The sequence below is a fragment of the Anomalospiza imberbis genome, chromosome 1 (genome assembly GCF_031753505.1).
Source record: "Anomalospiza imberbis isolate Cuckoo-Finch-1a 21T00152 chromosome 1, ASM3175350v1, whole genome shotgun sequence".
NCBI lineage: Eukaryota > Metazoa > Chordata > Aves > Passeriformes > Viduidae > Anomalospiza > Anomalospiza imberbis.
This window is the reverse complement of record NC_089681.1, coordinates 19,120,173-19,136,035: the sequence shown is the minus strand read 5'-3', so window position 1 is coordinate 19,136,035 and position 15,863 is coordinate 19,120,173. Positions and strand designations below refer to the sequence as shown.

At 41.3% G+C, this 15,863-nt stretch overlaps 1 protein-coding gene across 5 annotated transcripts in view; it reads left to right on the top strand.

Annotated features, from left to right (window-relative positions):
• Positions 1-2,751: 2,751 nt before the first annotated feature.
• OXR1 (oxidation resistance 1) overlaps positions 2,752-15,863 on the top strand; it is a 260,222-nt gene continuing 247,110 nt past the window's right edge. For 3 of the 5 annotated variants that reach the window (XM_068182992.1, XM_068182984.1, XM_068182973.1), the window contains exon 1: positions 2,752-2,800. In XM_068182992.1, the coding sequence (XP_068039093.1) occupies positions 2,767-2,800 (34 nt within the window). In that variant the 5' untranslated portion in view covers positions 2,752-2,766. Of the gene's footprint in view, positions 2,821-3,438; positions 3,463-15,863 lie in introns of those variants that run through there. The other 2 variants (XM_068182976.1, XM_068182987.1) reach the window with 2 other exon arrangements.

The following is a 15,863-nucleotide window of genomic DNA, read 5'->3' as shown; positions in this document are numbered from 1 at the left end:
GTGTGTGTGTGTGTGTATTAAAATATTTCATGCATTTTACAACACTGTGGTTGGGTGAGGAAAATCCATATATATTTGTCTCTCATTACGAAAAGCAACTATATTTAACAAATTCTAAAGATATTCCTTATAAACAAAGAAAAGCATGAAAATTATAGTATAATTACCCATATAGGGAAGATATGAGGGGAATGATGATGCAGACTGCAGAAAATCCCATGTTTCTTTGCCAGTATTTTAAGATTTGTTCTCATGATGAAGAGACAGTAAGAATCCCCAGTTGGAAGCTACTCTCCTGAGACTCAGGATGTCTTTCCTTCTCCTGATTTACCCAAAGCTGTATGATGGTAAAGGTACAAACCGTTCTAGGAAATTCTCCAGAGGCTGCCTACTGGTCTTGCAGAGATCCAGATGCAGCCAGAAATACATTATCCCACTGTTATCCCAAATCTGCATTCAGAAGACTGCCTTTTCTATTTCCCCTGCTGTCTATCTCAAGATCAATAGCTTCAGTTGAAAGAATTACATAATCCCCCCCTCCTCACTCTGTACAGTTATGCCTCCTGCATAGCTTACAACTTTTTGTAATACATAGTGTAATGGTGGCTGTTAGACATGGACTAGAGAATACAGTGTATCTCATGTCTTAGCAGAACGGAGAATGAGGAGATTTAGTGAACATGTGTAGTGGGCTGACCCTGGCTGGAAGCCAGGCACCCACTAAAGCCGCTCTCTCGCACTCTCCTCTGCAGCTAGACAAGGAAGAGATATATATAAAACAGGGTTCATGAGTTGAGATCAGGACTGGGAGAGATCACTTTTCAAATACAGGCTCGACTTAGAGACATTAATCAAATTTATTGCTAACAAAATCAGAGCAGGATAATGAGAAGTAAAATAAAACCTTTAAAACATCTTCCCCTCACCCCTTCCTCCTTCTTAGATCTACTTCATCCCCCAGCAGTTCAAGGAGGCAGGGAATGGGGGTTCAGTTCATCACCTGAGGTTTCTCTTGCTGCTCAGGGAGAAGAGGGGTGTCCCTCTCACAGGAGACAGTTCTCCATGAACTTCTCCAATGTGAGTCCATCTCATGAGCAAGAGCTTTCTGTGAACAGCTGCAGTGTGAGTCTATCCCATGGGCAGCTGTCCTTCCAATACTGCTGTAACGTGGGTCACTTTTCCCCACAGGGTGCAGTCCTCCAAGGACAGGCTGCTCCAGCCTGGGGGCAGGGCCCTCTCTCCACTGGCTCTTTCACAGGCATCCAGGCATCCACTTGCTCCAGCGTGGGTCTCATGCACAGGTGTAGGTGGATCTCTGCATCCCTTTGGACCTCAACAGGCTGCAGGGGCACAGTTGCCTCACCATGGTCTGCAGAGGAATCTCAGCTTCTCTGACTGGAGCACCTTCTTTCCCTCCTTCTCCTTTGACCTTGGTCTGCAGAGTTGTTCCTCATATACTCTCACTCTGCTCTTCTCTGGCCACAATTACAACTGCCAATCTTAGTTAAATTTCTTCCTAAATCTGTTATCACAGAGGCATTAGCAGCATTTCTAATTGGCCTAGCCTTGGCCAGTGGCACATCCATCTTTGGAGCCATCAGGGATTGGCTCTGTCAGACAAGGAGGAAGCTGCCAGCTGCTTCTCACAGAAGCCACCCCTGTACCTCCCCATCTTCCTGCACGCCCCCTCCCCTCCATTCCCCCATATGAAAGCTTGGCCTTATAAACCCAATTCAACCTGATTCACTCCCTTTTTAATACTATAATCTTTGTGACGTCGTCTTCCGTATCTCCAAGTACTGCAGTAGTTACCTACACAATCTTGTCTAATAATCTATCCCATTGTATGTCAGTCTGCCAGGGAAATTGCTTCCTTGCTCTCACTTTATTTGACAGTACTGACAAGTAACACTTCCTTTCCTGATTATACCCACCTACGTGTAACTGAGGGGTTTTTTTCTGCAGTAGTTTTTTGAGGAAGGTTGTGTTAGAGTTATGATGAAGGTAAACTTCCAGTGATCTCTCATGTCTAATGAAATAAATGAAATATTTTGAATGTGGTCTTGAGTGTACATACTATTGTACATGATGTCATCAGAATAGCAAATTATCATGATGCAGATGTTGTCTGGTACTTTTTCTTAGAAGTGGTTTAGTATTCTGTACAGAGGCCTTTTTTTTTTTCTTTTTTTGTGCAACAGCAATTTTCTGTAGCCATAAAAGCAGAATTCAGTAATACTTCTGAACTCCTGCTGGGGTAATACAATTTTAGACTCTGTATATTTATAAAAATTTAAAAAAATGTGATGCTCTTACGTTTATTCTTGTCAGTCTTTTAGGAAGGTAGAGAATGATCAGCCACGGCTTAAAAACCCCATCAGAAATTCCCATTCACAAATACTTCGGCAGCTTTCAATTTCAACAGCTCTCAGTTTTGAAACACAGTAGCGTTTGTGAGAGGTGATCATGTAATTTCTCTTGCCGCATAGATCTTCCAGCCTAGAAAACTATATTTAGGAGGGCTGTTCTTCACGCTCTTCGCCTCGGACCTGCCACATTCTCATCTGACTGCTCTGAGCTTCACGGGAAAGCTCCTGAGTGTTTGTCACTCTCCAAGCCTCGTCCGCATAACCTAACGCCTCGAAGCAGGATGGAGATGTCTCCAGAGAAATGCCGCATGAAAACGCCGCTCGGCATCCTCTCCTTCACTATCTAGAACTTATTTCTGAAGCTGCTGCTTCACGGGGTGGCCTGGCCCTGAGATAAATGGCCCGGCCCGAGATACGCTCCTGGTTCCGAGGTAAATGGCCCGGCCCCGAGGTACGCTCCCGGCCCAGCGCTGGGGTGAAGCGGGGCAGAGCCCGGCAGTCACCCCGTCGGAAGCTCCCCGGAGCCCTCCGGGCGCCCTGCGCACCCCTGCGCGCTTCGGCGGCAGCAGCCGCAGCCGAGCGCACCGCAGCGCTCCCGCCGCAAAGGCGCGGGCAGGACGCGGCGCGGTGGCGCAGGCATCGCAGGCATCGCAGGCATCGCAGGCATCGCAGGCATCGCAGGATGCCGGCGGCGCCCCGCTCCCAGAGCCTCTGCTGCGCTGGCTCCGCGGGCAGGAGCCCCGCGGCAGCGCAGGCCCCGGTTGCAGAGCCTCTCCTCCGCTGGCTCCGCGGGGAGGGTCCGCGCAGCGGGAGGAGGCGCCCCTTGCCCGGGCCCGCGGGGACCGAGGCGGCCGCCGCCCCTTTAAGCTCCAGCTGTTCCTTTCTGCGGCGCCTATTTTTAGCGCGTCCTCTTGGTAGCATCCAGCTCTGCCCCCTCTCTCTCCGCGCTCCCCCGTCCCCCCCCCGGTGGTAGGTTCCGCACGGCGGGGGGACTGAGCATGTCCGAACGCGCTCGGCAGCGGCCGCCGCGCCGGGGCTGCGCTCGCTCGCAGCGCGGGAAGGAGGGCGCGGGCGCCGCCGCCGCCGTCCGCAAGTAAGTTTGTCCGCGGGCGCGGTGCCGGCGCGGGCGGGCGGGCGAGGGGCAGCAGCCGCCGCCTTGGTGCCGCCTCCGCGCCGCAGGGGCTGCCCGGGGCAGGGGTTCGGGCTTCGTCGCCCCCCGCCCCGGGGGGCTGGCGCCGGGCGGGACGCGCGGCGGGACCGGCTGCACCTGTCCGCCCGGGCGCCTCGGTGCGCGCCTCGGGGCGGCCGCAACTTCTCCGCTGCCCGCCCCAGGGTCAGCGGCTCGCGGCCTGGCCGGCTCGGCTCGGCCACGGCGGGTCCGCGCTGCGCGGGTCGGCGGCGGGAGAGCGCGTCCTCTCGGTGCGTGTGCGGCCCCCCGGACGGGGACGGTCCGAGCGCCGTGCGGTGGGGCCCGAGCGCGGTCCGCGGCTGCGAGCGGCGCTGAGGGGAGGGCGGCTGCGCTGGCCCCGCGGAGAGGGCGCGATGCGAAAATACCGAGCGGGTGTCGGCGCAGCCAGCGCACCGTGAGAGTCAGCGAGGCTGCGGTGCTCAAAGGAGTTTCTGATTTAACAGATGTTGTCGCCGGAAAGAAACAGTTTGAAGGTAGAAACTGTAACGACACAGGTTTTTTGCTCCCTCGTGTGACAATTTATTCTAGGTGTTCTTTCAGTTTAGAGAGGTACAGTGTTTTAACTTATTGTTAGTAACCAACAAATACCGAAGTATGCCCCGAGATTTTTGCCTCTGAAAATGGGATTTTTATATTAATTTTAAAAATGTTTATTTTGTTGTTCTGTTCACCTGTAAAAGGGTTTAACGCTACGTGTTCCTAATACTAGGGAATGTAAAGTTTTTCACTCAGCGTGAAAGCGGCATGGTGTAGTGCTCTAAACCGAGGAAAGGTTTGAGATGCTGCTTGCCTATTCAAAGGAAGCTTTTTGATGTTTGCAAAGGTATATTGAGATAGTTTTCTAATTAAAATCTTTACAGGGGAAGGGGAATTTGAAGAGCTTAGTGTGTCACTGGTGAAAGAATTGGACTGAGGGCCAGTAAGGTGCTCTTGGTGAACAGCCTGTCTTAATTTTCATTTGGCTATGTCTGTAGGTGTTGTCAGTCTAATGACCCGACTTTTAACACTTCCAAACCATACTTATCTTTGCACAATGGCTTAGATTTGGTGTAGTACTCAGACATGAATATTCATATAAGCTTAAATGTCTGTATGTTAAGCCTCGTCAGAATTTAGGTGCATTTAACAATAGTTACAGACGCAGAAGATGCCATTGCTGCTGTGTATATACTTGAGTTTGTTAATTAGCTTTATGCTGCGGAGATGGGAAGACTGCTGGATTAAGTACATCTGCAACTCTTCAACTTTTCCCTTCTCCCAAATGAAAACCTCACCTCTGCCCGCCAAAGCAGCGCTCCCAGAGACTAACAATTGATCCGTAGGTTTCTGAAAGCCAGTTTGTGTGATTCGACTCTGGTTTGTGTACGAATAAACTGCTGTCCTGTCAGCTCAATTTTTATGAGTATGCAATAATGGGGGAAAATTGAATTCTTAAGTTGATGCTTTTTGCCTGCTGTAAAAGACCACAAGAAAATGCAGCAAGAAAGAACAGCCTACGTTGACAGCATAGTTAGAAATAAGAAGAGAAATTCTTGTGCATGGCAACCTGACATTTTTCTCATGTAATTAGATTTAATCTGAAATAATACTCGGTATTTTAAAGAATAAATTTATTTAAAATATGAGAAATAGTCAAAGTTGGAATGTTAAAAATACCTTTCCTTATGTTCTTGGAATAATAATTTGTTAAATTATTTGGGTTGTATTTTACTGTTAGGATGTTTTAATACTATTTTAGTTCCAGAGCTCATACATATTAATAGAATTATTTCAGCATCTGAACAAGATAAGGATTCTTTGATAATCGAGCATATGCTAATAGAGCATATAAGGCTATCCTTAAATTTTATGCTGTGAATTATAATTCCTGTACAGTCTCAGTTGATTATTTTTTCTTGTCCAGGTTTGAGCCCAACTAGTGGAGATGAGAAAATTATTATAGTAACAGTGGGATTACATATTAGTTGTTTGAGGATGTCTAGTTAGCAGCTGCAGTGTTTGCACAGCTATGTTTCTCTCTAAGCAGAAAAAAAAAAGGTAACTAATCTTCTTTCACAGTACATATCTTTCCTTCTGTAAAAACTTTTTTCTACACTGTTTGCTTAATCTAAAGAAATATCTTCCATGCGTTTGTTTGTGTTAAAAAAGTGTCTTATCTTGCATTGCAGGAAATATACATACTTACTCCTCCTGGATTTGGGGGAATAACAGAACTATTAAAATAAATATAAAAATGCTTTTTTTTAGTTGAATTTCACTTAAAAACTACACTCCCCTTGGTCCTCCCTCCCAACCCCCCAAATCCCCAAACTCTGATAATAATGACATAATATTTTTTTCATAGGGATGTGATGATTATTTAAGGTTGGCAGCAGAAGGCAGTAGTCTAGGATTGTCAGCACTAATGATCATGTGTTAATTCACAAGGTCTTTGCACGCTTTTGTTGATGAGCTGCTGTGATTTACTTCTTCTCCACCCTTTAGTGAGTTGCTGTTGTTTAAGTTACTGTAGCAAAAACATTAAACTATACTATTGAAACATACAGGAGGTGACAACTTTACAGAAGCAAACAGCTACTACTGGCAAGCATGGTCGGGTGTCAGATTAGCACAAGATTGTTGCATGATTGTGAATGGCTTAGCTCCAAAGATACTGATACTTTGTTTAGTAGAGCCTTTTACTTGAACGTGGCATGGTTTCTTTGTTCATTGCAGCAGATATTTGTTAAGTAGGGTGTCTCTGGTGTGTGAACTGTTGCCATCAGAGGCAGAAGGAGCATTTTGAGACAGGCAAAGAATTGCACGTGTTTTGAAGCCCATGGGGAAGACCTTCAGGTGTTCAAAACAGACATGGCTCTCTTAATATCATCAGGGGTATTTTGTGCCGGGGCCAGATGCTTGTATGGCTCCTGCAGCAGTGAGTTGTAAATTAGCCTGCTATTCCAGCATCTGCTCCAGCAAGTATTACTGAAGATTAGACATAGATTCAGAGAAGGTAGCTCCTGGATATCTCATGATGTGTCATACACTTTAAAACAGGAAGTTATTTGATCTGCAAGTTAAAATCTTTCCGATGGAGCAGAGGCCCCTGTCACAGAAAAACTTTATCTGTGGCTGCAGCAGTACAAGTAGTGAGCTCCTCCTGAACATAAAGCTACTGCTTGTATCTCTCAACTACACATTGAAGCAAGTGATGACCTCCTACTTTCTTACATTACTCTGCCAAAACAGGGATTGAAGACATATTAATTGTTGTTGTTGTTGTTGTTGTTATTCTACTGCATAATATTAATAGGGTGAAATGAGAGAAAGAAGTAGAGGGAAAATCATAAACCTGTGTCAGTCTTCTGTGTTCCACATATATTATACTGATAACTAATTTGAGGTTTGGCTCCCTAACTCTTAAGTGTCATGAGGACCATGAGCCCCACTTTGTTACTCCTCAGGAATACACTTTTTATCTTTGTTATTTGATGATTGAGAAATCATGAAAGAAGAGGGGTGTTTGACATGGGAGCAAAGGGAAGATGGAGAGGACAGATACAAGCTGGATGTGTGTCATAATGGACTTCTCAGCAGAGCATGAACACAGAGCAAAAATGCTGCCTGTCACAAAAAAAAAAGGATTGGACTTTCTCTGGGACCAATGTGTAATGCCCATATAGCACAGGGATGGTAACATGAGGGGAAAAAAAATGGGACTGTGTGAGTTCCTTCATGAGTGACTTGAGAATATGAAAGGTGTATCAGTCTCCTCTTTATTTTCTTTTTGCTAGAGTTGGTTGTTTTCAGGTTTAGAGTGATAAGTCTAAATCAACTGATGTATTTCTGGTGAGCTTTTATTCCATATGATTTGGGCCCTGTTCATTACCGTTCCCCACCCCAAGGGGGTGGGGAATTATTAATTACACAGTACTTACTGTGTAATAATTGAGCAACATTGGAAGCCTGACTGATTTGAAAAGGAGAGTTAAAATTTGTGAAGGAACAAGCAGATTTCCCCAGGACAGCTGTGGGCATTGTAAAACTTGAAGGGACCTTGAGGGACCTGAAGTGACTTGATGAGACTTACCACTTAGAAAAAAACTATTCTTAATTTAATATTTTGGAGTAAATCCCTCTCAACACTCGTCTATGCATGCAAATCCATTTGTGCTTTCCAGTTATTAATTAGCCCAAGTTTTTGCTATTGTTAACTAATTTTTAGGCTAGTGTTGTTTTTATTCAACTTCCAGCTATCAGGTCTAGATATTTGCATTCAAAGAGCTACTTATTGTGTTCAAAGAGCTACTTATTGTCCAATGTTTTAATAGGAAAATCTGTATCAATTGATGAAGACCTCTTGATAAGACTGAGTTCATCAAATCTTTTGCTCTTTATGTGTTTTCAATCCTGTTTTATTTTTGTGTCTGCTCAGTTACTGTTTTCTGTCTCTTGGAAGCTATACACCTACTGTGCCCTGGATGCAAATGCTTTTCCTAATGTGCAGAAACTTTGCACACAAATTAAATGGTAAGGGCAAGAAAAAAGTCAAGTCCCTAATAGGAAGGAGAGACTGTAAAGAAAGCTCTGATGGTGAAGTAGGTATGTTGTCTTATGCTTTGTTGGGAATGCTATCAGTGGTCAACAATGAAAGATGAATGAAAGGAATTTTGGACACTAAGCAGAACTTAACAGTCCTTAGCAAAAACAAGACCATCTCTGTGGAAGATGGTAACTTTGTTAGGCTGTGAATGGGAGCCTTAGTTGTGCAAGATCCACTGGTGTAGTTTACACATTATTTAGTCATCAGTGACCAAAGACCAACACTTTGGACATGAACCCTTTGCATCCCTGTGAAGAACAGTTGACATATTTGCAATCATGATTGTAAGGTGCTTTTTACTGACCATGTAAAACAAAGCTGTAGCAGTTCTGTCTCAAACCTGGGATTACTCTGGAAATATTGCCTCCTGAAAGTGTAGGCACCTTGTTTGTTCAGTTGATACCATTTGCATGCACTTCTGTTCTGGAAGGTATTCTCACAGCCATCAGGATAGATTACTAGAATCCATCCTCTCTGTCTTCAGTGGGCGATCTCACCCACCCAAGCACCAAATTTGGAGAAAAAATATGCAACATGAACATGTAGCACGGCTGCCTAAATGATATGCTTTTTTTCCCTCAGACATTATATGTACAATTCTCATTCATTTCACTGTGAACTTGACTTGTGGAAACAGAAAAGAATTGTCTGCCTTGTGTGTTCATAGAAAATGCTTTTGGGACACATAGATGTGAAACAAATTTCATAGGTAAAACATAGTTCAACTGAAGTACTTGCATAGATAAATAGTATCCAGAAATCTTTACATAAACTTTATATATGACATGCATACAAAGATAAGACTTTGATATTCTAGTCAGAACTGTATTTTTCCCCAGAGCATAACACAACCAGATTCCATGAAGATACTTCCTAAAATAACTGTAAATACATTATTAGATATGCCTTAATCTAACCATAGCTATATAAAACCTTAGTAATAAATCATCTTTCATGAATAATACAGAGCATACAAAAAATGTTAGTATTTATAGTCACTGCAGTGCAATTGGATTCACTTGTGAGTCTTCTTTATACTTCCTTTCTGATTTTAAATTATTAATACTGTTCTATTTCAAAAATTGATATTTGTATTCTGTTGGTGTAAATCCAATCTATTCAGTCATCTGAATCTTTAACAGTTGAATTCCAAGTGGTCTTATGCATTTTGTTGCACAAAAAAGCCAGGGCATCCATGTTGTTGATAAAAGGATATTCCAAGGTGATTGATCAATTAATATTACATCTTTTGTAGCTTCTGAAAAGAGAAACAGTAACAGCTTTTAAATCCCCTTTAGAGAAAGAAACAACTCTTATCCAGGACTACAACAAGAAATAGCAAGAAAAAAAGGATGCAATGGGAAGAAAAATTGTTTTTTCTTCTGGCTTTAATTATCAATTGGGATCTTATTGTTAGTGTCTGTGGGTTTTCAGTAATTTTCTCTGGGATTATTTTTTTTATTTCCCTATTTTTCCTGGAGTCACTATAAACACTAACTGCAGTGAAATATTATAGCCACTGAAGTAATGCTAACTCATTAGTAGTCAATCTCACTTCTACATGAAACCTCAATCCCCTTGTTGTACTTTCTGCTTGAATAGTTTTCAAAGAACCACACTAATTTTATGTGTGGACCTAAACTACTAATAGAATTCCCACTCATACCTTCTGTTGCCATTACTATATCACCATGGTAAAAATAAACTCTGTCTTTCTTTGCATGCAGTTTCCATATGCCAGAAAGGATGATAGTAGCAGGAATTAGCTGGTCCATGTGGATGGAATGCTTGATTGTGAAACTCTTTCCATATGCAAACTGTCATACCTCCTTTTTTTTTCTTTTTTTTTTTTTTTTTTCTTTTTTTTTTTTTTCCACTGAAATCTGCCTCACCTGAAATCTTACATTCCTGGGCTTCTGCTCAACTAAGAAGTTTTACCTGAATCAATGAGAGACTTAGACTCCTCTAAAATGGGAATAGTTCAATAGCTAAGTGTAAAAAATTGTAAGTAATGTTTTGAGGTGGCACTAACTGAAGCAGCAGTAACATCTGTGAAATGAAGATATTACTAGCTGCACAACATAGCATGATATGAAAAGATAAGTTCATTAATGTTGGTGAAGTGCATCACTCAAAGTGATGATCACCTTGGAGAGGCTCATGAAGAATTTGATACTTCGGGCATCCAGCAGAGCTTAACTACAGTACCCTAAGGCTGTAGACTGAACAACTCTGATCAGACTAGACACCAAATACCTTATCTGCTTACTCAGTAAACAGCGCTCTCTGAGTGTTGGTGGAAACAAGTGCAGTACTCTGTGAGACATAGGTGAAAATTGTGTAAAGCTGTTAAACTCTCCTTTTGGAGAAGATTGTTTAGATACTTGGTGACCTGTGGTTCTTAACTGCGTTGAAAATAGCAGCCACAGTATATGAGCTGTTGGTACCTGATGAGGTCCTCATCAAACTGCAACCCGCCTTCTGAACTGGGGGAGAAAAGCTCCTTGTACTGATAATGTGACCATGAAAGAATAGATCTGTGTAACAGTCTGCATAATCATTAGTGAGAGTAAGTACATACAGACAGCAGCAAGTAAGACAGGATTAAGATACAAATGGTCCTGATTTTGGTGAGTGTGATACTTTTCCTTATATTCCATAAAGGAAATAGCATCAAAATCGTGTTATGTCCCTGCTGGAACTCTAGTACACTTATACATCATATCCAACAGCAATAGCAGAGGTCTGCAAAGTGGTTAAACCCAGTGATGGAGTCAGTGGTTGTTCTTGCCCAGGCAGAGGAACAGCATGGCTGGGTGGAATTTGCAACATTTGGAATGAAATGTAACCAGACATTATAGGTAGGGACCTTAAAGATTTTCTAGTTCCAACCCCCCTGCCATGGGCACATCTCCCACTAGACCAGGTTGCCCAATGCCCCATCCAACCAAGCCTTGAACACTACCAGTGAGTAGGGCATCCACAACTTCTGTGGGCAATCTGTACCTGATTTTTTTACTGGGACACAGTGAACAACAAATTGTCTCTCTGCAGTTCTGTCACAAATGTTGCAGTAAGTGTTACAGGAAGTTTTGAGTGAGGCCTAGATTATTCCTAGATATAAAGCTTGACCTTAATGAAGATTTAAAGGGAAAGTATTGCAAATATAGTAATATTGAGAAACACCCAGAAGAGATACCCTCATCTTCCCATATGTACTTTCCCCAAGTTCCTTTTTCTTCTGCTTTCCCCAGATTTCAATATCCTGTGAGTCAGACATGGTAAAACTGTAGCACAGGCAGAATACAAACTTGTTACAGTATGCCCTCAGTCACTTCTAACCATTTCCATTTCACAGGTATACACCCAAAGGGACTATACCTGTGAAATAGGTTTGGTAAGGTTTTGTGGCAACGGGCAGTAAAAATGAATTCTCCTAATGATTTGATATGTCATCTTCTGTCACCTCCTTTGGGGAACATAAGATATCAGTGGTTGGAGCCCATGGGTCTTTCTTCAGCTGAAATAAAGGAAGTCTTGAGGAAATATGAAAGCTGTCATTGATAGGGAGGAAATTGTTCCATCTCCATGATCTCTAAATTCCTGTAACTGCTAATCGCATCCTGTTTTCTACTTCCCCTTTGCAGTTATTTTAATTACAACTCACTACAGTGAAAGTACCTGTCTGTTGCAGTCTGAGTGAATCCAAAAGGAAGAAGAAGAAAAAAAAAGGAAAAATTTTTCTTTATTTATTCCACATTTTTAAAATACTCAGTCAGGCTGTAGATCATTTTTCTGGTTTTAGTTTTACAAATGCATATCTCTATGTAAGCCAGTACATCTTTAGATAATAAGAGGATTTGGTTTTAATAACTTCCTCTGAAAAGCACAATAACTCAAATTTCCAAAGCTATGTAAATATTTTCCAGGTATATTAATTCACATTTGCTGAAATGAGCCTATTTTATACCTATGTGAGAGCAAAAGCAGTGACCAATGTGCTTTAATACCTATGAGTTAGGACACTTCATGTTAAATGAATGTTGAAATTCTGACGCAGATTGCCCGGAGAAGCTGTGGATGCCTCATCCCTGGAAGTGTTCTAGGCAGGGCTGGATGAGGCTTTGAGCAATCTGGAAGGTGTCCCTGCCCATGGCAGGAGGGTTGGTACCATATGATCAAGGTCCCTTCCAACCTGAATCACTAATCAACTGATGATTAGTAGAAGGATTTTAAAGAGTAGTCTGAAAAAGTGGGGATAAATGAATATAAGTTATGCCAATCTACAGAAATACAGACTGATATGCTGTGAGGCAGTGAAGCTGGTGTCAGCAGCTTGTAGCGTTCTAGGTGCTTGTACCTGACATTCTATACCTCAGTGCTTCAATAGTGGCAGCATGCAAATTTCAGTGCATCAAGCATTCAGTTTCCATGCCAGGATTATATTACTCAAGTTTGTTTGGAGTTCTGGGCTGTTGCAATTTTAAACCACTTGTGTTTTGTCATGTGTCTTTGTGTAGGAAGATTCCCATTTAATACAAACTGAACTGTGATAAATTAATGATTGTGACCAACTCTGAGCTGTAGGACATCTAAATCCTGCAAATGTGTTTAAGATACAGGTAATGGACTAACTTGAAAGACAATCTTATTACATCTTCCAGACTGTTCTTGGTGAATTGTTAATCATACCTCCTCACAGATAAAAAAGGTAAAATGATGGTATTTTCTCCAAAGAAAACAAGCTTATAATCTATTTCTTAATTGTGGATTAGAAATGCAACATTCTTCCTGAAGGACTTCAGAATATAACCTTCCAAGATGCTTCCTCCAAACACATCTATTGCCTCGTGCAAGAGCAGTTAGGAGGAACACAGGCAAGTCTTCATTCTGGTAGAACATCACAGCTAAAACAAGATTACTGTCATTGTTCCCTAGCATGTGACATTTACAAAAAGTTTCTGTTCTTTGAAACAGTAATTTTTTGTGTTATTTGTTTTGATATTGTCTCAAGTAGGCTCTTGATGTTGAACAGAGCATAGTTGTATTGATGCATAAAATATATGTATCACTTTGGATGAAGGAAAGTTTTACTCTGTACAAATAAGCATTTGCATTTATACAATATAATAATGATTTAATGTATTTGTAAGAGTGCATGATTCCTAATTATAAAGAACAACACTGGATCTGAGGTGACCATTTGTGTCAAAACTTTTCTCTGCCTACCCCAAATCATCTAGTCTGCCTCTGCTTTTTTGAATCTTTAGTTATTATGGATACACTTTTAGTATTGCTAATTGGCTACACTAAGTTTTCCTTTTTTTAAAAAAATACTGATGCAGAAAATAGTTTATGTGAGACCACTAGGGGAGTGTTTTAAGAATGGTGGCACTTTGGGAGACTAGTCTCATAAAATTACTTGAGAATGGTTAGTTAAAGGTGAGCTACAAGAACAACATTTAATTTCAACCTTAAATTAAGGTATTAACTAATAAAGCTTGTGACAGGAGGTTACAGAAACTATGGCTTAGTCTCTTTGAGTACTACCACATTGAAATTCATGCCTAAACCTTTATTTTTTTCTTTCTTGCATGCTATCTGTATTTGGAAGTTCTAGTTCTGATCTTTCCTATCAAAAAGTGTTTTTGCTATGAATTTATGATCTAACCCAAATAAAACTATACAGGGAACAGAGTTCCTCAGTAAAACAAAGAAACTTAACCCTTCCCTTAAAAAGCTACTTCATCAGGCTCTAGAGTCTAGGACAGGGACAGACTTTGACTAATTTTATTTTAACATATGGAAAAGCTGGATAATTTTCCCTTGAACAGTTCTACAAATCAACAACTAGTGAAAAATAGGTTCTTCCCATGTGTTAGTGAAGGGTCAGATAGTGTATTGCTAACAGCTTCGAGCCATGTGTGGATAATATTCCTACCTTCTGTTCGTCAATAGAGAAGCAATCATGTTTATATTTATATATTTATTATAATTAAGTCCATGTGTACTTTTTGTCTTCTACTTTCTGGGTAATTGTGGAACTAAGCTGCCATGAACTGAATATGCATGCTACTAAAAGTATGAATTTGTAGTTTTTTCTTAATCAGGTTTAAAAAGCCATAAGGCATTTTCTGGCGTAGCATCGCTGATTTTATGAATTTTTTTTTTTCTTGTGAGTGGAACCTAAATGTTGTTCACCCCAATGGACAGAACGGCTGCAAAACATATTGCTGTTGGTGGTGTGGTCAGACGAGAGAACTCATTCTATGATATAAACCCTTGAGTATTTTAATTGTGGTATAGTTAGGAGCAAATGCCTCAGTTTTGTTCTTTGCAATGTCCAGTCTGACATGGCTAGAAAAATAATTTGCACAAGTTTTTTATACAGTAATATTTTGTGTAACTCTTTTGTTTCAAAAATTTCAAGTAGCTCTACTGTGCTTGCTGGTAAAACAGATTACAGGAACAGAGCAAAACACCCTTTCATTCTCTTCCAATTAATTTGATTCCTGCTAAAATCCTGTTTATGTTTGGAAAGGAATGACCTTGAAACATTGTAGTTCACAGTTCAAATGTTTTTGGTAAATATTAGCTTATATACTGCGTGACCTGAATAAAAATAATTAGTAGGCAGTAGAATCTTTTGTTGTTGAATTTCTCATTATCTTTTTCAGGTGTTCATTTTTTCATGTCCCTCTATTTGTTGTATAAAGGATAAATTTAGTATTGTGGAATCAATAATGACATTTCCCATTCCATGGTCATAGCTCTTATTTAATGCTTTCAGCACAGTCATTTTTATAGATGCTCTGCATAATGTATCAGCAAGGGCCAGATTTTTGTCTGTGACTCAGAAAATGTTGTAATTATATTGGTGCAGGCAGCTCCATCTCTTACTTATGAGGCTATAGCCGTGGTAGTGAGTTTTCTACATGAATGGAGAATTTGTAAGCCTGCACCAACATTAAATAAATAACCTCTGACAAGTGTTGAAATTTTATTTCAATTATGTGATAGTGTTTGGTTTCTGTCAGAGGGCTCTGTTGTTCTCCAGCACCCCCATTATGTGCATGCATTTGCAGTGAAGGGAAGGTAATTTGTAGCCTCACGTGTTCTGTTGGGTAGTGGTGAGGTAATTTTGGTAAGAATGTTCATTGTCACTCTCGCTCCTCTTATTCCCCAAATTGCTTTGTAAGTGCCATGGTTGAATATTGCTGGAAAAAGTGCCTAATGCAGACAGCCTGAAATTATGTGAAAACTGCTTGTAATAGGCTCAGTTTAATACCAGGAACAGAATAGAGGAAACTATGCACAAATATAGACAGCCTGAATCATCAGCTGTTGGTGAAAAACTTGTGTGTGCATCCAGCCAGGCAGAAAAAATGCTGACTTCCACTCTAGTTCAACAAAGCCATGTGAGTTTTTAAAACTCATAGGCATGGGCTTAATTATTACAGTGTATCAATTTTACCTGAATTAATAGAAGGGAAGCAATAGGATTTTACATTAATGAGATGTACAAAGCTGGACTAACAACAGTGTCCAGTTAGGCATTTGCAAGGCACAAGTGTCTGGTTGTCCCCTTTCCTGTGTGCTGCCTGTACTTTTTGGGATGATGCAGTTCTCAGGTTATATGTGGACATCACAGCTAAGAAGGGTAATAAGATAAGCCCACTTTGGCTAAAAAAAGAACAGTGCTAAGCTTGAGGATGACGCA